We start from the raw sequence: 23381 nt of genomic DNA on the forward strand, positions 1-23381 counted from the left end.
AAATGTAGCTAATAAAAAAGTGATAAATGAAATGCACAAAGAGACATATTAAGGCATATAGTATACAATAGAGAAATGGTACCAAAGTGTGCCAAATAATTGAAAAAGAATGGCCTATTAACTAGAAAAAAAATATAGCCAAAAATAAGTGAGATTTTGTACCTTTCCATACTATGGTGAGTTTTTGCTATTGAGACTTCTTTTTTGTTGATCATTGTATATGGATTATTTTTCATTCTAAAGTATCAATCAAAAGAGAATGATGTCTCTATACGAAGGTTGTCTAATAATTTTAACTCTTGATATCGCTATATAAGTCAAATCTTGCTGCCTTATTTTACCGATACCAATTGTTGTCATCAAAAGCATCAATCCTTAGGATTTATGTATAGTGGTGTTACAAGTAAACTTATTGAGTCATCTTGGTTCCAAGGTGGGCTATTGTAATTATCAAATTAAACAATCACATATATAGGTATTATGGATGTTTACAAGAAAATATCTACCATGTCCCCAAAATATCCATTTACAAGACCTATTTGAATCAAAACAATTTAAGTAAACATTGTCATTTTGGTAAACATTATTCGTTGACCTCTACATAGAAAGCTTTATTTTGGAAGTTGACATGTTAACATGTAGTTGTATAAGTGTTTTTATAGCAATTTTATGTTAAGTAGGAAGAATGAGTAATATAATAATTTATCTATTTGGTGGCCCATTAGATTGTTTGTAAAGGTGCACTAACTAGTCAAATGCATTTCTTTAGAAGGACATAGTGTTTATATTGCATGATGATAGTAATGAAGGTGCAACTACTATGCTTATTTTAGTAAAGAATAACAATTTATGCCTAAACTTGTTTATATGGTGTCAATTTCTCAACCTAATCTATGTAAAATAATATAATCTTTTAGGTATAATTTAAATGAATAAACACTACTAAAAACTCGTAACAATTTTAATATTATCTTTATCTAATACAAAATCCTTCACAAATTTAAGGACAAATAATTTGATATACAACACTATTTAAAGACAAATAGTTTTGATATACAATACTTAAAAGTGATAAATACATATTGTAAGAATTTAAAAACTAAATTAAAATTGACTTCAATTTTTTTTGTTACAAGAACATTTATGCCCAACTAACCATCCATCAAAATCAATATTGACAATCATTAGCCACAACTATCTAGTTAACAATAATAACCATGATTGTAAGATTTGAAATAATTGATACATTATCCTTAAATGGAAAAATTTATAAGTACTATAATGATTAAAGATAGACAGTTATAAAAAGAACATAAGTAAACAAATGCAACAAAAATCTTATCAATTAATAAAATCAATCCCTCAATAAAATAAGAGTTTGCAAGATAGCAAATAGCAACAATTATATAAGAAATAATGTCAAGAGAAATGAAAAAATATAATTAGAAAATATAATTAGAAGGATATATTTTTATTTAAGATTTAGGGTTATTAATCAAACATTAGTACACTCCATGTATATAATATATTAATTTATAACATAATCTTTTTACATGGACCTAATATTTCCATCAAAAAATTCTCCACTATTTTGATGAGATATATATTCACATAATTATTCTTTCATTTTCCTAAAGAAAAAAGGAAAAAAGGTTACCATATAAATAGATATCAATTAGCATTATATATACATATATACAATGACAACTACAAATGAATATAGCATTATGTTGCTTACAAATGAATATAGCATTACGTTACTTACAAATGATAACCTTAAATCTTTTCCGAGGCCATACGACTATTGCATCGACTACGGTGCAACTTATTTGCACCGGGCCGGGCAGCGAATGTACATTCCATACTGTCGCATATATAGCCATTATAATGCGTTGTACAATGATGTCTGACAGTATTTTGTCATCTCCTTCCAACATATATGTTTTTTTTATTCCTTTTGCAAAGTAAAAATTGCATGTTAGTATTTTTTAATATAAACATTTAAAGTCAGATAATTTCTAATAAATAGTAATTTATTTATTTTTAAAATTAAATTAATTGATATACAATATTTTAAAATGATAATCTTTTATTTTTAATAGAATTTATTAGTATAAAATATTAGAAAATGTTATCATATCATTTCTAACATATTAAAAATTGAATTTATTTATGTATATCTATTTCACATATTAATAAATATTATTTCTAATATTATTATATTTTCTTACTTAAAAAGTATTTTTATAATTTGAATTGTTTGTTTGAAATATAATTTATTTATTGATTAAATAGTTAATGAATGTATAATCTTAGTTATAATTTGTTATCACAAAATGTATATTTCTTATTTTTCAAACAATATAAATAAGTTTATATTTATATTATAGTGGTGATCATAGTATTGTTCTTAAGTTTCAATCTTAGTGTTCTTATGATGTCCTCATTTTCAATCTCTAATATATATTTAAAATAAATAGAAATGTAAAGAAAATGAGAATGAATGATAATAATAAAAAATTATTAAAAATTAAATGGCTTTGTAGATGAATATAAATGTTAACTACAAAAATATATAGATAAATAATATAATATGCAATAATCATTATCTAATAAAAATTAATATATTAATTAGATTATTTTCATATAATCATATTTCTCAATTAATAATTTTTTAAAAATTATTATTCACAATTTTTCAAGTTTATGTTAGTATCTTGTCCCTCTTGTTTTTGAAAAATTATAAAGTAGAAATTATGAATTAACTATTTTTTTTTATAAAAAAATTATGAAATAATAGAATTGTAAAATGACACCAACCGAGGAGGAGGAAGAAAAAGTCATAGAATAAATAAATAAATTAATGAGGAACACAAAACAACAAGAACTAAGTTAAGAAATTGACAATGTCTCAAGCAATTAGGATAAAATAACTTTTAAAAAAATTAAAAATTAAAAAAACTGAAGTAATATAGAAAAGGATAACAAAATCAAGTGATCGAATGAACAGAAAAACTAAGAGAGTCATAATATAGATGACTAATGAAAAAATCCAAACCTTAAAAAAAGCCCTACAATGACACATGAAAGGGTATTATATTTAAAATTCATATATATTTGTATAGAAACTAGATGCACATAAAGCTTATATATATAAAGAGGAATGGAATAAAATATATATCTATATCATTTAAAATTATATTATGTTAATATTTTTTCAAAATTAGAAATACTAAATATTACATTATATTTTTTTTCATATATATAATCAAAATTTAATTTTATATAAAAAATTAGATAATTTTAAATATTATATATTAATAAATTTAATTAAATAGTAAAAATTAATTATTATTTTATATGTACTAATTATTTTTATTAAAAAATAAATTACTATTTTTTAATTGAATTTATTAATAAATTAATTAATTAACGAGGAACACAAAACAACAAGAAGCTAAGTTAAGAAATTGACAATGTCTCAATCAATTAGAATAAAATAACTTTAAAAAAAATAAAATTAAAAAAACTAAAATAGTATAAAGTAATATAGAAAAGGATAACAAAATCAAGTGATCGAATGAAAGAAAAATTAAGAGAGTCAAAATATAGATGACTAATGAAAAAACCCAAACCTTAAAAAATACCCTACAATGACACATGAAAGGGTACTATATTTAAAATTCATATATATTTGTATAGGAACTAGATACACATAAAGCTTATATATAGAAAGAGGAATGGAATAAAATATATATCTATATCGTTTAAATTTATATTATGTTAATATTTTTTCAAAATTAGAAATAATAAATATTACATTATATTTTTTTCATATATATAATCAAAATTTAATTTTGTATAAAAAATTAGATAATTTTAAATATTATATATTAATAAATTATTATTATTTTATATGTACTAATTATTTTCATTAAAAATTAAAATTACTATTTTTTAATATTTTATATTAATAAATTCAATTCAAAAATTAAAACTTACAATGGAAAAAATATAGATAATGATTATTGCATATATATATATATATATATATATATATATATATATATATATATATATATATATATATATATATATATATATATATATATATATATATATATATATATATATATATATATATATATATATATATATATATTAGTAGTTAACATTTATATTTATCTACAAAGCCATTTAATTTTTAATAAAAATCATTTATTATCATTCATTCTCATTTTCTTTACATTTCTATTTATTTTAAATATATATTAGAGATTGAAAATGAGGACATCATAAGAACACTGAGATTGAAACTTAAGAACAATACTATGATCACCACTATAATATAAATATAAATTTATTTATATTGTTTAAAAAATAAGAAATATACATTTTGTAGTAACAAATTAAAGATTTTTTTATTACAACTGAGATTATACACTCATTAACTATTTAATCAATAAATAAATTATATTTCAAATAAACCATTAAAATTATAGAAATACTTTTTAAGTAAGAAAATATAATAATATTAGAAATAATATTTATTAATATGTGAAATAGATATACATAAATAAATTCAATTTTTAATATGTTATAAATGATATGATAACATTTTCTAATATTTTATACTAATAAATTCTATTAAAAATAAAAGATTATCATTTTTTAATATTGTATATCAATTAATTTAATTTAAAAAATAAATAAATTACCATTTATTAGAAATTATCTATGACTTTAAATGTTTATATTAAAAAATACTAACATGCAATTTTTACTTTGCAAAAGGAATAAAAAAAACATATATGTTGGAAGGAGATGACAAAGTACTGTCAGACATCGTTGTACAACGCATTATAATGGCTGTGTATGCGACAGTATGGAATGTACATTCGCTGGTCGTCGTAGCCGGTGCCATACGACTATAAGTAGTACTAAGACTTTCAGATTTGAGATAATGGCAGCTACGGTCCACTTTAAAACAAATCTTTAATTGCTCTTCCCGTACAGATCTTTTGAAAGTTTCTGATTGATTTGACCGATTTAAACCTTTATCAAGCATTTTCATCAGCATTTAAATTGGAGAAGTGCAGTCTAAATTCCTCTTTTACAGTTCTGCTTGCTTGTATATCAAATTTCTTTATGAAGAGTATTAATAATCATGTGCAATCTTTTCATCAATGATTTGAAGTGTTTGAAATTTCTGTACTCAGATCATAAATTTTTGACGTGTTTGAGATTTCTATTGTGAATTTTGGACATCTTATGAGGGTTTTGGAGATGAAATTGTAGCCTCTGATACGACCTACAGCCAGGATACCGAGGACCGAAACTGGTCAAATAGATTTGGATTATTTTCATGGAGCTTCCCATGATGAGCTCGACATTCCTGCTAGTCCGCTTCAGAATCCATGAGAAATACGGTCTTCACAATATCCACGGACATTAATAAATTATTAAATTCCTCTCTGACAATCAAAGCCCTCAAAAATTGCTGGAATGAGTCCTGTGCTGAATGAGTCCTGTGCTGTCCAAAGATATGATCTGATTGCATATTTCCTATTTCGTGCTATTTGTATCTATTAAAGATTTGATTTGATTACATTTGATTTAAATCTGCGACATGATCTAGCTAAGATTTGGATTATTAATTTTCTTGATGACTGAATAAATTGCTGGATGACAAACCACTAATCAATTTAGGGGAGAGGCACCAGTAGTGGAGCGGCTAACTTTGTCAATACATAGCTCTCACATGGAATGTCGTGAGACTTCCGTTTTTTTTTACAAATATAAAATAGACACTTAACTAATTATAACTAAGGTTTGAAGCTGCCACTCATCACGCAAGTTGTCAAAATAATCTATTTAGTTCGAAGTGTCCAAATATTAACTTTTTAGACATTTGACTAAAGCTTAATAATAAAATTGTTAATAAATGATTGTTTAGACATGATTTCTTATGAAAATATATACAAATACATTTTATGAAAGCAACATATTAAATAATTAAAGGTCCTAATATTTTTAAATAGCATTTATTTTAGTTATATTTTATTCTTATATGAAACAAAAACAGACCAATTGTTGATCACATTGAACACAATTATGTTCAAATAATAATACATTATAATGTTAAAAATTAATTAAAATATACAATAACATATATAAACCTATTTATAATCTTATCTATTTAGTTCATTTCTATTTTCAATTTATTATCACAATGTCTAGTTTACTACATGCTACAACCTAAATTTTATATAACCTACTTTAAATTTGGGCACCATTAACCCAAAAGAATTATCGATGCCCCTATAATTGATCACTGTTATACCTATACTACTAATTCTAACACCTATTCTTTAAAAATCTCACTCAAAAATAAACACTATAATACTGATTACGATATTTTCTATGTCCTAACATGTCCACGCGTTGATCAAATGTGGGCGTAGCTTACACGTATTGATCCCGAAGTTTCTGAACTAGCGTTTGTGATTGTGCCCTAAAATCGTTGTGACATCTATTATGTTGGATGCAAGGGGTTTATTTCATGTCTGAAGCGGCTTTATGCCACGCTGCTTTGAGCTATGCTAGTCTACTGTATGGCGAACTACTTTATTCCAAATGCACACAGACATTTTAGCCACGGTTAGCGCAGTATGAGGGCGGATGGCCTACTCGCCTACTCAAATAATGGGATGGGCGATTACCTTCTCTGTCGTTGGAACCCACATTCTAGCAGTATCGCCCCGACCGAGCTATCCTCTATCCAGGTCCCCTTTACAATAGTAGGGGCAGCGCCTTCCAGGTTGTGGTGGGCGTTCAGAGGTGGGTGTTCAGGAGGCATTGTTGCTATTGTTAATGTAGGGTAGGGCTTTTCCTTGTATAAATTGTGGGCGGTACCCTGTAACCTTTCAAAATTGTGGGGAGGCCCTGGCGCCCCTTTTTCAATATAGGGCATGAATAGTAGGGCCTGCGGGTCAGCCGGATATGGCTCCACTTTCGTGGCTCCACTTTTCTAGCAGATGCATCGTGTACTGAGTTTTTCAATACAAACTTTTGGTGAAAAATAGTTTAGATCTTTGTGTATTTTCAACGGTGTGTGTTCACACCATATTTGGAAAGGAAATAAATTTTCTTGAGCAAAATAGTCACATAATTTCATTTTCCTCTAATGATTTTACCTTCTACTTTTCTATGATTAGGGTTTTGATCTTTGATACCATACCTTCTTTTTGGAGTATTTGTGCTCAGAAATACCTTGCACTTGTGTTTGTTACATTTGTGTTGGCGGAAAATTATCTTCCATCCTGTCTTTTTGTGCGTATTTGGTTTTAGCATAACATTCTTTCTAACTTTCAAAGATTGTATTTGTCGTTCTCCGTTGGGGAGTGATGTATTTGCAAGATTCTGGTTTTATTTTGTGAGATTCCTATACTGAGTTGGCTGTTTGCAAAATTTTAATTCTTACAAGAGGCCAAAGGTTCAGGAAGGTTTGGCTGGTCCTTTCCAGATGCTGATGGCACTGTAGCTTCACTAATAATGTTGCCAACTTATCCATTAATTCTACTGGCTGGAAATCATATGATTCAAGCACTGATGAGATGTGTTTCATGACATCTCATTGATTTCATCCAGCCTGCTATGCTATTCGGGAGGAGAGGTATTTCATTTCTGTATATTCTTGAAATTACCTTACTAGTGAATTTATTAGTTTGAATAGAAATTTATGAATCATGCTATAAGTACCATGATATCAATTTTAACATCCAAGAATGTTCTAAACTTTTCTGTAAGTACTATTAGATCCATTTTAATATAATGTGTAGATCCAGATCCTTTACAGGGTATTTGTGTAGCTAATATGGCCACAAGGTTGTTTAAAATTGTTGACTTCTGTTTAAAATCGATTGATTCTTCATGGTAGAACAACCACAAAATCTTGTTCATGTGTTTATTTGCCTTTGGATTCAGCAAAAATAAGTGAAACATCTTGCACAATAGATCAATAAAAGGTTTGTAGGATGTGATTTATTTGTAGACATTTCAGGCTTTTATGATTTCGCCAATTATTAATCGACACCAATATGGAATATTTCTTCTTCACTCGCAAACATGCCCATCTAAATTACTCACAATGTTTAACAGAAGCCATTGGAATTCATAAGTCTCTCTAGCATCGATCGGCCATGGGCATCTTTTCTAGGTACTCCATGCTTGCAATTAAGCGCTTCTGCAGCTGACCTTATCAGTTCCAGGTGCCTCCTTCGTTACTTTCAGGTGTCTCCATTTTTTGGGGGTAATGTACCAGTTTTTCTTTCCTCTTTGTTAAAGTTCTAATGAATATTTGTGATAGAATAGTTTTTTAGTTTAAAAAAGATGTGTAAATCTTAACCGGATTTAATTACAATCACCAGTTCTTTAGTGTTGCAGCGATGCTTGTCTTTATAATTTCTCTAGTTGCTATAGTATTTTCTTGGATCACAATTTAGTTCATTGAAAGTGTTTCATATGTGTTCCTTAAAATACTAAATGGTTGGTTCACGGTATATAATCCCATTTGGCTGAATTACCATTTGCCTTTTTGAACCTATGAAGATGTGATCTTGGAGTTTAAGAGTTTATTCTCAATTTATGTTGTTGATTCGTCTTCTATGGAGGAGGGATTGTGTGAATAATCAAAATGCTTAACTGAAAACTAGATGCGTAACTGGATTCTTTACTAATAGGTGTTTGCGACTTTTTAAGTGATATGGAATGGTTGTATTCCTTGTTGGGTGTAACATTTAAATGCTGGTATACAATTTGCATAGATTTGAGCACTCGAAGTGTTTTTCAGAGAGTGCATTTGGAGAAGCTATCAAACTTATGCTAGACTTCAAGAGTGAGCTATTTACGTATCTTCAGGAAAATGAAGTCCTTTGGTATATGCAATTAGTAGTAAGGGTTAAACATAAGGCATTTTAACTGGTTTTTGGTTTATGATCATGTACATTTCTATCTCAAGTATGAGATTGCAAGGAGTTTGCAAGCAATACAAAATATGCTAAGACATTTTAGATTTTATTTTTCTCGAGGACAAGAAATAGTTTGTACTGCTCACCAACAACCTGGCATGTATTGCAACCCTGGTTCTCCTTTGATTTTGAATCCTTATCACTTTAATCTTTTTATATTTGACACCTTTAGCATGTTGAACTGTATTGCTTTTCAAAAATTCAATGAAGTGTTCTTAATCTTTCTTGATTTTATTATCAAAGTTACATAGAGGCACATTTAATTTATTAGGAATCTTTCCATGGTTAGGCTCCACTAATATTATTGCAATATATATATCTAAGAAAACAGCAAAGTGGTATCCACAATTTGGTGTAAATGTCTGATAAAAGACTGATACAAAAATATGACAGTACATCCAAAAAGGGTATTTCTGGTCGCTGCAATAGAGAAGAACCAAAACATTTTATACAAAAGAGATATGATTGAAAAGTAAATTGTAACTACCTTCGATCTTAAAGGCCTACCCTACTGTCACAAGTCATTTGCTCTACATCCTCAGCCCCATGCACTTGGTTCACATTAATCATTTCTCAATCTTGAGTCCTCTTAGCACTGTCTTCAACTGCAACCCAAAGTTATAACTGTTTTCTCACCGTGCTGCAAAACAAAAGTATTCGGTCCAGATATATAGAATTTTCATAGTGGTTTTGATACGCTAGGTTCACAAGAAAGCTAGTAACAAAATCAAAAAAGGGTGCAAGATCCCCACTCAAAAATAGGAGAGTAGGCTTCTTGGATAAATTGACCCTCCCTTGAGATATATTCCTGTAAAATTAAAAATTATTTGAATCTTTCATTGATTTGTAGTTTCTCAGTTTGGGCACATCACAGTCTTCCTTGCTTGGAAAACGCTTGCCCACAAGCATTCTTATGGTATCATGATGATTCTTGGATCATGATTATGGTATCATGATGAGAGTTTTATTTTGAAAAAATTACATCTATTTTCAAATAACAATAAAATGAATGTGCAAGTTTGACATCTTTTGTTTTATGATAAATTACTTCATTTGAAATAGAGATTGTTGTATTTTTGATGATGACATATTGAATTCTATAATGTGCATCTCAGGTGGACTGTAGGACAGATGGCACTGTAGCTTCACTGCTTGTTTAGATGGTGATGCTTGTTCAGATGTTGATGCTTGTTCAGATGTTGATGGCACTGTAGCTTCACTAATAATGTTGCCAACTTATCCATTAATTCTAGACTGTACAGATTAGACATGCTGATGTCTGTCTTGGCAATTTAATTCATTTCAAATGAAGACTTCCTTTGCCTTATTTGGTATCATCCTACTCACCAGTTTGATCATTAATTTGTTTATCGCTATACAATTGTATGTTGCATTTTTTTTCTGTACAGGAAATGAAATTGAGTTGCATAAAAGGAGGATGAAGTCACTATTGATTTCAGGTGAGGTTAATTTACACCTCACTAAGGCAATGATCCCTTTTTTCTACTCTATTTAGTTCGTATTTTGTTTATTGTTTTATTAGTTTAATTCTTGTAGTTTTTATTGTTTTATTAGTTTAATTCTGGTAGTTACATATAGGTCACTAATGCATGAACATATAGAAGAAGCATGCATATATTCATGTACTTGCAGATATTTGCATGAATTTATATTGACTAAACTACAACTCTAGACTAGGTAGTTTATTTATGAAATTTTAGGCTGAGAAGAAATAGTCACATATGAAGTTTTTAAAAACAAATATGCCCAAAATTATGGATGAGTATGTAAATATGCACGTATACATACAATGTGAATTTATGTAAATATGCCCAATTTCAAGGAGGCTATATATGGCACAATCAATCATTTTCCTAACTTCCTTCCAAAACTCCAAATTTTTACATCATAAGTTATAATATGGTCTTGATTTACATTTATGCATGAAGTTAACCAAAATACTTCATAGCATATCGTATATGTATATCCAGTTTCAAGGAGCCTGTATATGGCGTGATCACTCATTTGCCTATATTCTATCCAAAAATAAAAAACATTACATCATAGTTTATAATCTAGTCTCAATTTACATCAATGTATGAAGTTAACCAAAATACTTCATAGCACATGGTATATCCAGTTTCAACATAGTCCAGTCTCGAGTTACATCAATCTATGAAGTTAGCCAAAATACTTCATAACATATGGCATATCTAGTTCAAGGAGCACCTGTATATGGTTTGATCATTCATGTACGTAACATCCATCCACAAAATACAGAACTTCTACTTCAAAAATATGGTTTGATGAATCATATACCTACAAAAATAAAATAAAATAAAATAAATCAATTTCAAGGAAATTTTACTTGAAAAAAATATGGTTTGATGAATGATGTACCTACCAAAAACCCCAAATAAAATAAAAACTATCTCAAGGAACATATACCTCTTAGATAGTATTAGTGGCACATTCATATTAGCTTTTATGTACACCTACAACATCTGTGGGTACGGATGTAATATTAGAACTTGACCCTCCATTAGCTATGGCTGTAGATCCTCCATTTCCTTGCTCCATGAGAGGTGTTATAGGAAGATGTACTTGGCTTGCACAAATTTGATTGTTGTTTGAACAGTTGGCAATAGATGAATAAGCAGGAGTGTAAATGTTCATTATATCCCTGAGAATTGAATTTTCTGGAAGATGATTTGAGGGATTGCTTAAACGCCTTTGCCTTACCAACTCCTTTTTGGCTTTTTCAATTTCTCTCATTTTTTTGACCTGTTCCTTTTTTTGCTCTCTCTTTCCTCTGTATCATTTGAAGTTGTTCTTTCTTTTGCTTCTTCATTGCATTTTCTAGCTTCTTTGTTCTTTCAACTCTCTCTGGATAGCTCTACTAGCTTTTCTCTCCTCTGCTTGTTCCCTTTTTTTGGCTTTCAATTCTTCAATTTCTTTTTTTCTGGCTTCTTGTTCCATGTAAATTTGCATGAACTCATCTCCTGTGAGTAGTTGGGATTGTCGGTTGAGCCTGATTGTGCCACCACTCTCATGAGAATATTTTTCATTGACCCTTGCATTTGGTAACTTCAAGAAAGATGATAATAATGGCATACGGTTACCTTCTAGCTGGTTGTTATCTATATTCGTAATGTTTTCATCCACTATACCGTCATTGCCATCATTATCTGTTGACTGATTCTCTACATTTTCTACACCAAACTCTGTTGTTGCATAGTAATGAACCAATGTGTTTGGAAGAGATGGAGGAGGGGATGGTAGTGACAATCCTATATCCTCATTATTTAAGTCCAAGTTCACACAAAGGTTTTTAGCACCTTCCATGATGTAATTAGGAATACTCACTTCAGTAGGAATACTTAAATCTTATATATCTTGCACAGTATGTACCAATTCATGTTGACCCTGTTCAGCAGTGGCAGAATCGTGCTGTCCCTGTTCAGCAGTGGCATTATCGTGTTGTAGTTGCATTTCAATTGCATCATTTTCTCTTTGAATTCGTTCTACTCTTTCTTGAATATCAGACTCACTAACTCCTGCAAATCTAAGAATACTTTCAAGAGCAATTGCTTCATCTTCCTCTTCAACACCAACTGGAAATGCTCTACTAGGATTCATGTCATTTATAAGTGCTGTTGGGTTCAATGGCCAAATACCAGTCCTCTTAAATCCTGCCTTGATATTTTCTGGAGTGAGGGCCTTTTTGAATGCTTTGCTGCATAAGGTAGCTAATTCAAACTTATTTATTTCTAATCCATGATGCTTTGCCATCCATTCTGATCTCTCTCTTGAAGTGGTTCTTAAAAGGAGAAAATACACTTACATCTAAAGGTTGGAGCTTGTGGCTTGTGTGACTTGGCAATGTAAGGAGATCAATTCCTAGAACTCTTGCCTCTTGAATTGTAGGAAGTGCCACATGGCTCCCATGACCATCAAATATAAGTAAATGCCTATTGCTAGGTGAAACTCCACCAGGCACAGATCTGGCAAAGTGATGCAACCAATTGAGGAATAGTTCCTTGGTCATCCATGTATGAGGTTAGGTTGCCATACAAGCCCCTGGTTCACAACCTACAATATAATTTTTTATTTGCCTTTGACCTTTAAAAAGGTAGAATCCTGGAATGCTCTGTCCTGCAGCATTAACACAACATAATATGGTGATCCATTCTCTACTTTTTGACAGTACATATGGCACACTCCTTGAGCCCTTTCTGGCTATCACCTTCATTCCACAATTTCTCCCAGCTTGAACACCTGTTTCATCACAGTTCCAAATTTGGTGTGGGCCATATTGTTTATCTTTGTAAACTTTTGCCAAATTGCCATAAAAAGCTGCTGTTATGGATGGTCTAAGCATGGTAGCTCTATCTTTGTCTATACCTTCTGCTGTTCTTAATGCCAGCTCAGGATATCTTCTTTTGGACCCTCTCCACCATGACTTGCCTGGAAAACCATTTTTGAAAGGGTTTGGCCTGGTCTCACAAATGTGAGCAACATGTGCTTTTAATTGCGTTATTTCAAGACCATATCCCATCTCTGCCATATCTTGACACCATTGAACTATTTCCATTTCTTCTTCACTTGATAATATAGTCGATGGACCTCTCTTTGTTCTAGTTGTGATACCTTGCAACCAATTTGACAATGTTGTAAAAGGAATACCCCATTTCTTGGCAGCAGCTCGGATCGAATACATATTATCTTCAACGTCTTTGATTGCATTGTCCAAGTCTGAATTTGACCACTGTTTTCTTATTGGTGCATTCTTAGATGTAGTAGAAGTCATTTGTGTACTAGAAACTCTACCTTGCACATCCACTATATCTATTGGATCTGGAGTTGGTTTTTCAGGTTGATTTGGTATGTTAATTTGATCTTTGGCATTGCTTTCATTTTCTAGATTGCAGTGAAGCATAACCCCTCTTTTGTGCATAAGTAGAGGCCTTGTTCTTTGAACTCGATTCCTCTTAGAAGTTCTCATAGAAGTTCTCATGGTGAAATATATGTAGTCTGTGTGAAATTTATTACATGTAAAAATTATATTAACAAATCGGTCATGTTAGAAAATTACTTTCATTGTTTCTTTTAATAGAAGATTGCAATCAGTCTAAGTTGAGGAATAATTTTAACGAAATAGTATGGTTTCTTTTAATGTTGGTTGCCAAATTCTAGCTACTAAATGATTGCACTTCCTTTTGTATAAATATGTAAATGATACAATGACAAATAAATTAAAAAACAATGCAAATGCTTTGGTCAACATTTTTTTGCTATTGTTGACTATTTTGTTCACAACCTAGAGTTATATAGACATCATTTCTTTCCAAACAGGTCATTAATATGCAATAAAAAGAAGATTTTAAAAGATTGCATTTCTTCTATAAAATAAATAAACGTGTGAAGAGTGAAGAGAATCCAGTGACTGAAGATTTGTAAATCTGAGCCATAAACCTTAAAACTCTATATGTTTCTATTTGGGACAAACTGTTCTTCATTGCAATCTCTTTAAATGGTGGTGAAGGCAAGGGCTGAGGGTTGTAGGAAAACCTTTCAAAACTTGAATGGGTGATAGGGGTTCTATGCAAATCCTCAAAAAATGTCTGGGGCTCTAATTTGAACATATGTGTACAAACCTATTGACCTATATGTTCTCTCTGAGCATATCTTTTATTTTAAAAAAAATTGAAAGATCTAAGCAAAGAAAATATAAATGAAAATGAATAACAATTTATGCACCTGAATATGCTTAACCTGGTTGAAAATTATGCTCCTGAATATGCTTAGTTTGGTTGATGAGAGTGGTTGATGAGAGCAGTTCCAGATATTGTTGATCCTAAATACAAGCTGAAGCAGAGAAAATGTCTACAGTGAAAGAAAAGAGACTATTGTCCATTCATTTTATAGATTGTGTTAACTCTTCTTTAACCATGATTAGATTAAATTTCAATTGGTTAGTCTTTTTTAATATCCAAATTTGATTGGATGGTTTTTGTTGCCATGGATTGAGCTTTTAATTGTCCTAAATTTGATTGGATGGTTTTTGTTCCCACGGATTGAATTTTGTTGCATGATTTGACTGTTTTAGTATGATGTAATTTGTTCTCATAAATTAAGAGTTTGAAATTTTGATAGTTGTCTTGTTAATTAAACATTATTTTTTCTTTGTGTTATTTTTGTGGTGAGCCTTATAAGTTTTCTACTTTTGTAGGTGAAAGGTCAAATAAGCCAATAAATGCATCGGCTAGGTGGAGGAAGTTGGAATGAAGACTTGAAATTAGATTTGATGGTATTCCAGTAGTTGTACACCAGTCAGTATTATTTGAAAAAAAAAGATGTAAAGTACCCAGGAGTTGTACACTAGTGGGTAATATTAAAAAAAAAAGATTTGTTTACAGTTGTAAAGTACCTAGTAGTTGTACACTAGTGGGTAATATTTAAAGAAGAATATATGTATAGATTTATAAACTGTTGTATTATTGTGCATTCAGTGATGGTATTTTTTCAATAAACATTGCTTAAACTGTCAAAGTTGTAATATTTGCCAATCACAATCAAATCTTAAATTGTGACATATTGGATCATAAATCTATATATTTATTTCTAATTGTGAGATGCAAGAGATCTATTTAATTTTCTGAGACACTTATTTAGTTATGATAGATTCATTATTTTAAAACTAAGGAACTTATTGTAGTACACTTATTTATATTAATCAAAGCAAAATATATTACATAAGATTTGATAATATATGTATAAAATTTTGAATTTATTTAAACATTACAAGTTCTCACATGTACTATTATTGGTTCCATGCATCACATATCTGATAATTTTTTTATTAATAGATAAAATCTATGTAATCAAGATTTAATATTTATTTGTTGTATTAATAGTATTAATATTCACAATTGCTATAACCATTATTGGACCCCGCTCCACTACTGGTGCCTCTCCCCTACCACCAGTATTCTCGACATCATACACGTCGCATCATACGCGATCGAAGTGAATTTCCCACCTACAATAGCCTAATAGGCTATAGGCTGTAAGCTAAAATTTAACCAAACAAAAAAATTTAATCATATTTTAACAAGAATGGAAGAGTTCGATGAGTCCGGCTCCAAAAGTTGTTGCCATATATTATCAATGTAGAAAAGGAAGCATTCTGACTTCTTTGTCAAAAAGGAAGCATTCATGACATTAGATATAATAATAGTTTTGGTATATTATCTGTTTTGAAGACGGAACCAATCATGTAAGGTTCCGTTGGGAATTGTGGGATGCAACTGTGACGTGGAAGTCCGAAAACTAGGCCCTATAATAGAATGTCTATCAGGCAGGGGTTCCATGGGTTTCATGAGGGAGGGCTACAGATTTTTTGGGTACAGGTGGTCTCATAAGAATTTTTTTGAGGGGCTACAAGTTTAATTAGAATATTTCCCTTCATAATAGGAACCCCGTTTTTTTAATAAGCGGATGAAAATGGGGTGGGGCTGAAAATAGCCCCCTCAGGTTAGGAAAAAATTTAGCCATTTGTCAAAAACTGAAACTTTAAAACTTAAAAGAGTCTTTTATCATAAAATAAATTTTAAAATTTTTTTCTTTAAATTTGGGAGCTGAAACTCAAATTACAAAATCCATAGGACCTCTCAGCTTACAAATTTCCTTAAAAATCTCAACAGGTGCAATTCTATTTTTGAGGAAGCTGGCTACCATGGGACCCCAGCATTAGGGGGGGCTATAGGTCTATTTTTTAGGTACAAGTGGAACCATAAGAATTTTTTTGAGGGGCTACAGGTTTAATTAGAATCTTTCCCTTCATAATAGGAGCCCCGTTTTTTTAAGAAGCAGATGAAAATGGGGTGGGGCTGGAAATAGCCCCACCAGCTTAGAGAAAAAACTAGCCATTTGTCAAAAACTGAGACTTTGAAACTTAAAAAGTCTTTTATCATTAAATAAATTTTTTTTTAAATTTCCTTAAATTTGGGAGCTGAAACTCAAATTACAAAATCCATAGGACCTCTCAGCTTACAAATTTCTTTAAAAATCTCCGCAGGTGCAACTCTATTTTTGAGGAAGCCGGCTTCCATGGGACCCCAGCCTTAGCATGCCAGTGACAGTGTGTTAAAGCCGCAAAAGCTTTCCCAGAAGTTCCTTGCTCAAAATGAGAAGCATGTATTTTTTATATGTCCATTTCAAACATAATACAATGGGACCAGCGTGAATATACGATCCCATATACCAACAATCATTATTGGGATAAGGTCTGGGCCTAGAAGTCTAAGCACTGATCCGAATTGCTGCTAATAGAGTAACGGAGGATATTCAAATCTTGGAAAAAAGGTTGCTTGAAATAGCAGAGTTAAAATGACACGAGATGATGTTGTAAGAATTCATTGTCATAGCAACATGGAAATATGGAAGAGCAAAACAATTAAATGCAATATCATTAATGAAGATTTCTTACACTAAGGAAATGGCTGAAAAAGTATCGACTAAGAACACACTTAAGGAAATGGTTGAAAATGTATTGACTAAGAACTTGTAAAGACAGAGAGCCTGCGTTTAATCAAAATGATGAAACAAGTTCTTACAATATTTGACTGAGTTGAATTCCTGTAATTGCTGCAATCAAAAAATTTCAAATGGTTCATAGGCCATCTAACACAAGAAATGGTTGAAAATGCATTGACTAAGAGAAACTTCACATGGTTCTATAATTCAATTGGCAATCTAACACGAGACATGGTCGAAAATGCATTGAATAGTTGTGAAGAGAGGAAAGAATGCATTGTCTAAGCAATTTTGAAGAGAGAGGCAAGAATGCATTGACTAAGTAATTTTGAAGAGAGGGCTTACCTCTCATAAACCTCTCATCAGGAAAGTCTTGGGTTCAATTATATTTCAAGATTAACACATAATAATAATTAATCTTAATTATAATAATAATCTAAAATTCAGCCAATTACCTATTAAAAAAGTAAGTATAAAGATTTAATAAAATTCCTAAAAAATCAATAATGATGAATCAAGTTCTTCAGTATTTGACTGAATTGCATTGCTAAAAAGTCAACATAATGATGAATTGCATTGCTAAAAAGTCAACATAATGATGAATTAAGTTAGGTTCTTGAAATATTTGAAATATTTGACTGATAATAATGAATCAATCTTAAGTATTTGACTGAATTGAATTGCTACATAATCAACATAATGATGAATTAAGCTCTTGAAATATAATGATGAATTAAGCTCTTGAAATATTTGACTGTATTTGACTGAATTGAATTGCTGAAGAATCAACAAAATGATGAATCAAGTTCTTGAAATATTTGACTGAATTGAATTTGCTGTAATTACTGCAATCAAAACATTTACACATGGCTCTTTAGTTCAATTGGCAACTAACCAAGTATAAACAAATACTATACTATTTGAATATTTATGGTATATTTATGAGCATGGACATCTATGCGAATGAATCTGCCAAAAACATATACTTTAATCTTTCCCTCTGCAAGTTAATGTTTCCCTCAGCAAGTTAGAATAACAGTAACAAGGTCAGTATAGATGTCCATGAACATAAATATACCATAAATAGGACGACTCCTCTTCGACTTCACTATTCTTTGGAAAAATGGAAATAAGAATATCAATTGGAACAGGAGTCGGAAAAAGCTATACCTATAGTTGAGGGTCAGGTCAGCCCACAAGTGGATACTTATAAATCAGAACAAGGGGTACTTATAAATCAAAAAAACACAACGTAGAAAGTATATGTTCCTTGCAGATTCATTGACATCTATACAAATAGTATACTACTCGTATATTTATGTATTTATGGTGTATTTATGGTATATTTATGGGCATGGACATCTATACTGACCTTATTACTATTATTCTAACTTGCTGAGGGAAAGATTAACTTGCAGAGGGAAAGAGGGAAAGATTAAAGTATATGTTTCTCACATATTCATCTGCATATTTATTGACATCTATACAAATAGAAATACTATACTATTTTGTATATTTATGGTATATTTATGGGCATGGACATCTAAACAAGTGGTACTTACAAATAAAAAAAGAATAAAAAAAGACAACGTAGAAAGTATATGTTTCTGGCAGATTCATTTGCATATTTATTGACATCTATACAAATACTATACTATTTTATAAATTAAAAAAGACCCAACGTAGAAAGTATATGTTTCTGGCTTACTATACTATCTTATAAATTAAAAAAGACAACGTAGAAAGTATATGTTTCTGGCAGATTCATTTGCATATTTATTGACATCTATACAAATACTATAATATTTTGCATATTTATTGACATCTATACAAATACTATAATATTTTTATGGTATATTTATGGGCGTGGACATCTATATTGACCTTATTACTATTCTAACTTGCTGAGGGAAAGATTATATTGACCTTATTACTATTATTACTATTCTAACTTGCTGAGGGAAAACTTGCTGAGGGAAAGATTAACTTGCAGAGGGAAAGATTAGGTGTATTACCTAGGCACTTGCTAAGGGAAAGATTAGGTGTATTACCAAGGCACTTCGAGACCAATTGCAATTTACAGATCCGATCCAATCCAATCCAATCCCTTGGTCTATATTTGGGTCTATAGATCCAAACCAATCCCTTAGATACAATCCAATCCCTTGGTCTATATTGGGTCTATAGATCCAAACCAATGTCTATAGATCCAAACCAATCCCTTAGTCTACATTGGGTCTATGCATTGCCTACAAGGCCCTCCAGATCTCTAATCCCACCTTTAGTCTATAGTGTCCCTTCCTTAGTCTATATTGGGTCTATGCATTACCTGCAAGGCCCTAAGGATCTCTAATCCATCCCTTCTCTTGGAACACCTATTGCTACTTCAATATTCTTTGAAAAAATGGAAATAAGAATATCAATTGTAACAGACGTGCTTGGCCAAAAACGCAGAAAATGCTGTACCTATAATTGAGGGTCAGGTCAGCCCACAAGAGGATACTTATAAATCAGAATAAGGGATATGGTTATAAATCAAAAAAGAAGATAACGTAGAAAGTATATTTTTCGCAGCCTTGCATCCTACTTTCAATATTCTTTGAAAAAATGGAAATAATGGAAATAAGAATATCAATTAAAACAGACTGCTTGGCGGAAAAGCAAGAACTGCTGTACTAGTTTATGTTCAGATCACCCCCACAAGGGACTACTTCTTAAACGAAGACAATGTAGAAAGTCAGTGCTAATCAAGAACCACTACAGAGATTTGCTACCAATTAATTTTAAAAATTGGATATGTTCCGCAGCCTTGAAAATCCTCCTAAAGCCCAACCAAGGATCGTTTGAAATGGACGTTTTAATACAGAGAGAGTCAATACGCCAAACCCACATGCACGACATGACATGTGCAGACCTTTTTACCCACTTCCCGTAACTATAGAAATGCAAAATTAAAAAGGCTACCGGGAAATCAAGTGGGTGACCAATCATGAAGGAGATTATAAAATTGCATCTTTCATGAGAATAGCGAAGAGTTCTTTACTACTACGGTGAGTTCATGCTTTGGGATTTCTTTGGGTTTGGCCAGCTTGCAACGTGTTTTCATTACCCCACCACTTTGTGTGTTCTTCACTTTCTCAGCTGTAGTTACAAGTATTGAGATAGTTTTCCACCCGTGTAATCATTCAGCATCCGCTAATCCTAACTCTATTTTTATGTGTACACTTATATTTGTTCTTTAATCAAATATAATCTACGCTTACATTGTTTTATCCAAAATAATAAACCAATATGATCTACGCTTACATTGTCTTATCCAAAATAATAAACCAATATAATCTACGCTTACATTGTCTTATCCAAAATAATAAACCATTAAGCTTTGAATTAAGCACAAGGTATTCAAATACAAATCAGCACAATACAAGAAAAACATTGAGCTATGAAAAAAGTACAAGGTAGTTCAAATAAAAATCAGCACAATACAATGAATTGGCTCCCTCTACCCATTCTGTCATTGCAGTCTTGTTTTCCCGTTCGTACTGATCTCCGAATAATAGGACCGAACACAATGGTGAAGATAAACAGAAATCCAAAGAAATCAATTAAGGTGGAATAATTTCCAACATATGACCACACTGGATACAACCTTTCAACTGAAATTTAATTTTTTACAGCATTTTACAGAACAGGTTCATTTTAAATCATAATGCAAATGCTTTAGAACTTTATAATAGGCCTTTTGTGCTAGGAATTTATTTGCCCTTATTCCTTTTATGCTAGAGAAGTATTTTGCTAAAGAGGCTTTCATTGCTAGGGCTAATTCCCTAACCTCTTCATCAGGTGTATATCTAATTTTACTTCTCCTGCTCTTGCACTCTATACGCTTAAACAAGTCTTGCTTGAGCAGTTTCAAAGGGGGTCTTTTTATTTGCTCTCTCCTATGCCTACACACTCCATGCTTAAGTAACCGTTGATTCCTTAATTTTACCCTTGCACTCTCAATACTGAGTAGAACCCAAATAAGTTATCACGCAGGTGAATTCTAAATAAATACTAAAGTAGACCCCAATTTGGAATAATTTGCTATTGTTATTAAACTTTTAGGTGCTAGCACGATTCACTCTAAGCTATCTATGGTAGGATAAATATAGACATACACACATGCTCTGCTCCCCAGGGAATGGCTAAATCGCTCTTGCTGTGGCTTGAACTTCGCACAGTTTCAAGGCTTGAACAAGAATAATGCAAGGAAAAGGCCTGACTAGATCTATAAACCCCACGCTGAAGTAACCATGTCAAACATCGCTAGTATAGGGATACATCAAACCAAGTTAGCTTTTCAAATCTCTGTCAGCCTTGTTTTGTCCTTGATTTGCTCCTAGTATTACACACAGTGCCAGGTTTGCATCTCTGCCACAAAAAGGGATTGAATTGCTTGTTAATCCTCCCCCACGCCAACGAAATTCTCCAAATGAGACTAGGTTTTGAACCTGTCCGGCAGCCTCAAAACTCTAACTTAATCTTGATTAACTAACCTGAACCACAGTAGAGCTTGATCTACCACTAACCTGCGCAGTAGAGCTTTATTTGCTTTCCAAATATCATTTGTCTCCATATCTGACTATGATTTGAACCCGTCCGGCACCCTCAAAATTATCACTTACTCTTGATTAACTAACCATATCTCTTTTTTAAAATAGCGCACAAGCTGAAAGCCAAGGTAGAGATTGATTTAATATTAACTTGCACAGTAGGGCTCTATTTGCTTCCCAAATATCATTTATCACAGTAGAGAAACATACTAAAGTCAAAGACATGGACTCATTTGCTATTGACTTAGGGTAAAGTCTCGTGGGCACCCATTTACTTAAAAATAGAGCAGGTGCCACTGAATTTTTTTAGAAACTTTTAAACGGAAACAGTCTCATAGAATTTTTAATGTGAACCCGCTTTAAACAATTAACTCCTACAAAAAAAGGAAGGAGGTGGTTTTTGGTGGGAAAATAAAAACAGATTATTGACAAGTTGCAAAATTTTCTCCTTAACTGGTGGGGTTAATTCCAGCCCCACCCCGTTTTCATCCCCTATATTAAAAACCTAAAAAATAGGGATTCCAACCCCTTTTCATCCCCTCAGAATAAAAAAGGCTCCTATAAAATAGGAAAAAATTCTAATTAAAGCAATGCATGGGACATCCAGTTCTCAAAAAATAGAGCCCAAGCCCCCTCCATGAGACCTCTAACCTTACTCTCATATCAATGGAAACCCGATAGGGATTGGTTTCCTACTCTTTGAGGTCAGTGCTTCTTTACAGGAGCAGTGCTCTATGATCAAGCCAGGATAACTTCAGAGTCGGAAGAAATTGATTCAATTTTACGTTTTCTCTGTGACATACTGGAAGTCGGGGAAGGGTAGGTTTTGATTTGTGATCTCCATAGCCCGAATAGCTCCTCATGACATATAAGCAAATTTAGTTGATTAAAGAAAATTCATTGCACTCATGCTCTTACTCCCTAGGAAATGGCTAATTTCGCCCTTCTGTGGCTTCACTTTCGCATACACTTTGAAAGTTTGGACAAGAATAATGCGAGGAAAAGGCTTGACTAGATCTATAAACCCCACGGTGGCGAGGCCATGTCAAACCTTGCTAGTGTAGGGATATATCAAACTAAGTTAAATTCCAAATCTAAATCAATCTTGTTTTGCCCTGGGAAAGAAATTCGGCTTACCAGGTAGACTTTCATTTGCTCCTGCTCTGACACACCATGCAACAAAAAGGGATTGAATTGCTTCTTACCCTCCCCACAACAA

At 31.5% G+C, this 23381-nt stretch overlaps 1 protein-coding gene across 4 annotated transcripts in view; it reads right to left on the bottom strand.

Moving 5' to 3' along the window:
* Positions 1–23381, bottom strand: part of LOC149528998 (uncharacterized) — a 61097-nt gene that overhangs the window by 35730 nt on the left and 1986 nt on the right. For 2 of the 4 annotated variants that reach the window (XM_089809004.1, XM_089809005.1), the window contains exon 2: positions 11779–18412. The exons of 1 other annotated variant lie outside the window; for it this stretch is intronic. In XM_089809004.1, coding sequence (XP_089665130.1) covers positions 13090–14046 — 957 coding nt within the window. In that variant the 5' untranslated portion in view covers positions 14047–18412 and the 3' untranslated portion in view covers positions 11779–13089. Of the gene's footprint in view, positions 1–10883; positions 11349–11778; positions 18413–23381 lie in introns of those variants that run through there. One more of the 4 variants, XR_016358510.1, reaches the window with a different exon arrangement.

The sequence above is a fragment of the Cupressus sempervirens genome, chromosome 11, assembly GCF_028749045.1.
Source record: "Cupressus sempervirens isolate cs-2001-9-10 chromosome 11, ASM2874904v1, whole genome shotgun sequence".
In the NCBI taxonomy this organism is placed as follows: domain Eukaryota; kingdom Viridiplantae; phylum Streptophyta; class Pinopsida; order Cupressales; family Cupressaceae; genus Cupressus; species Cupressus sempervirens.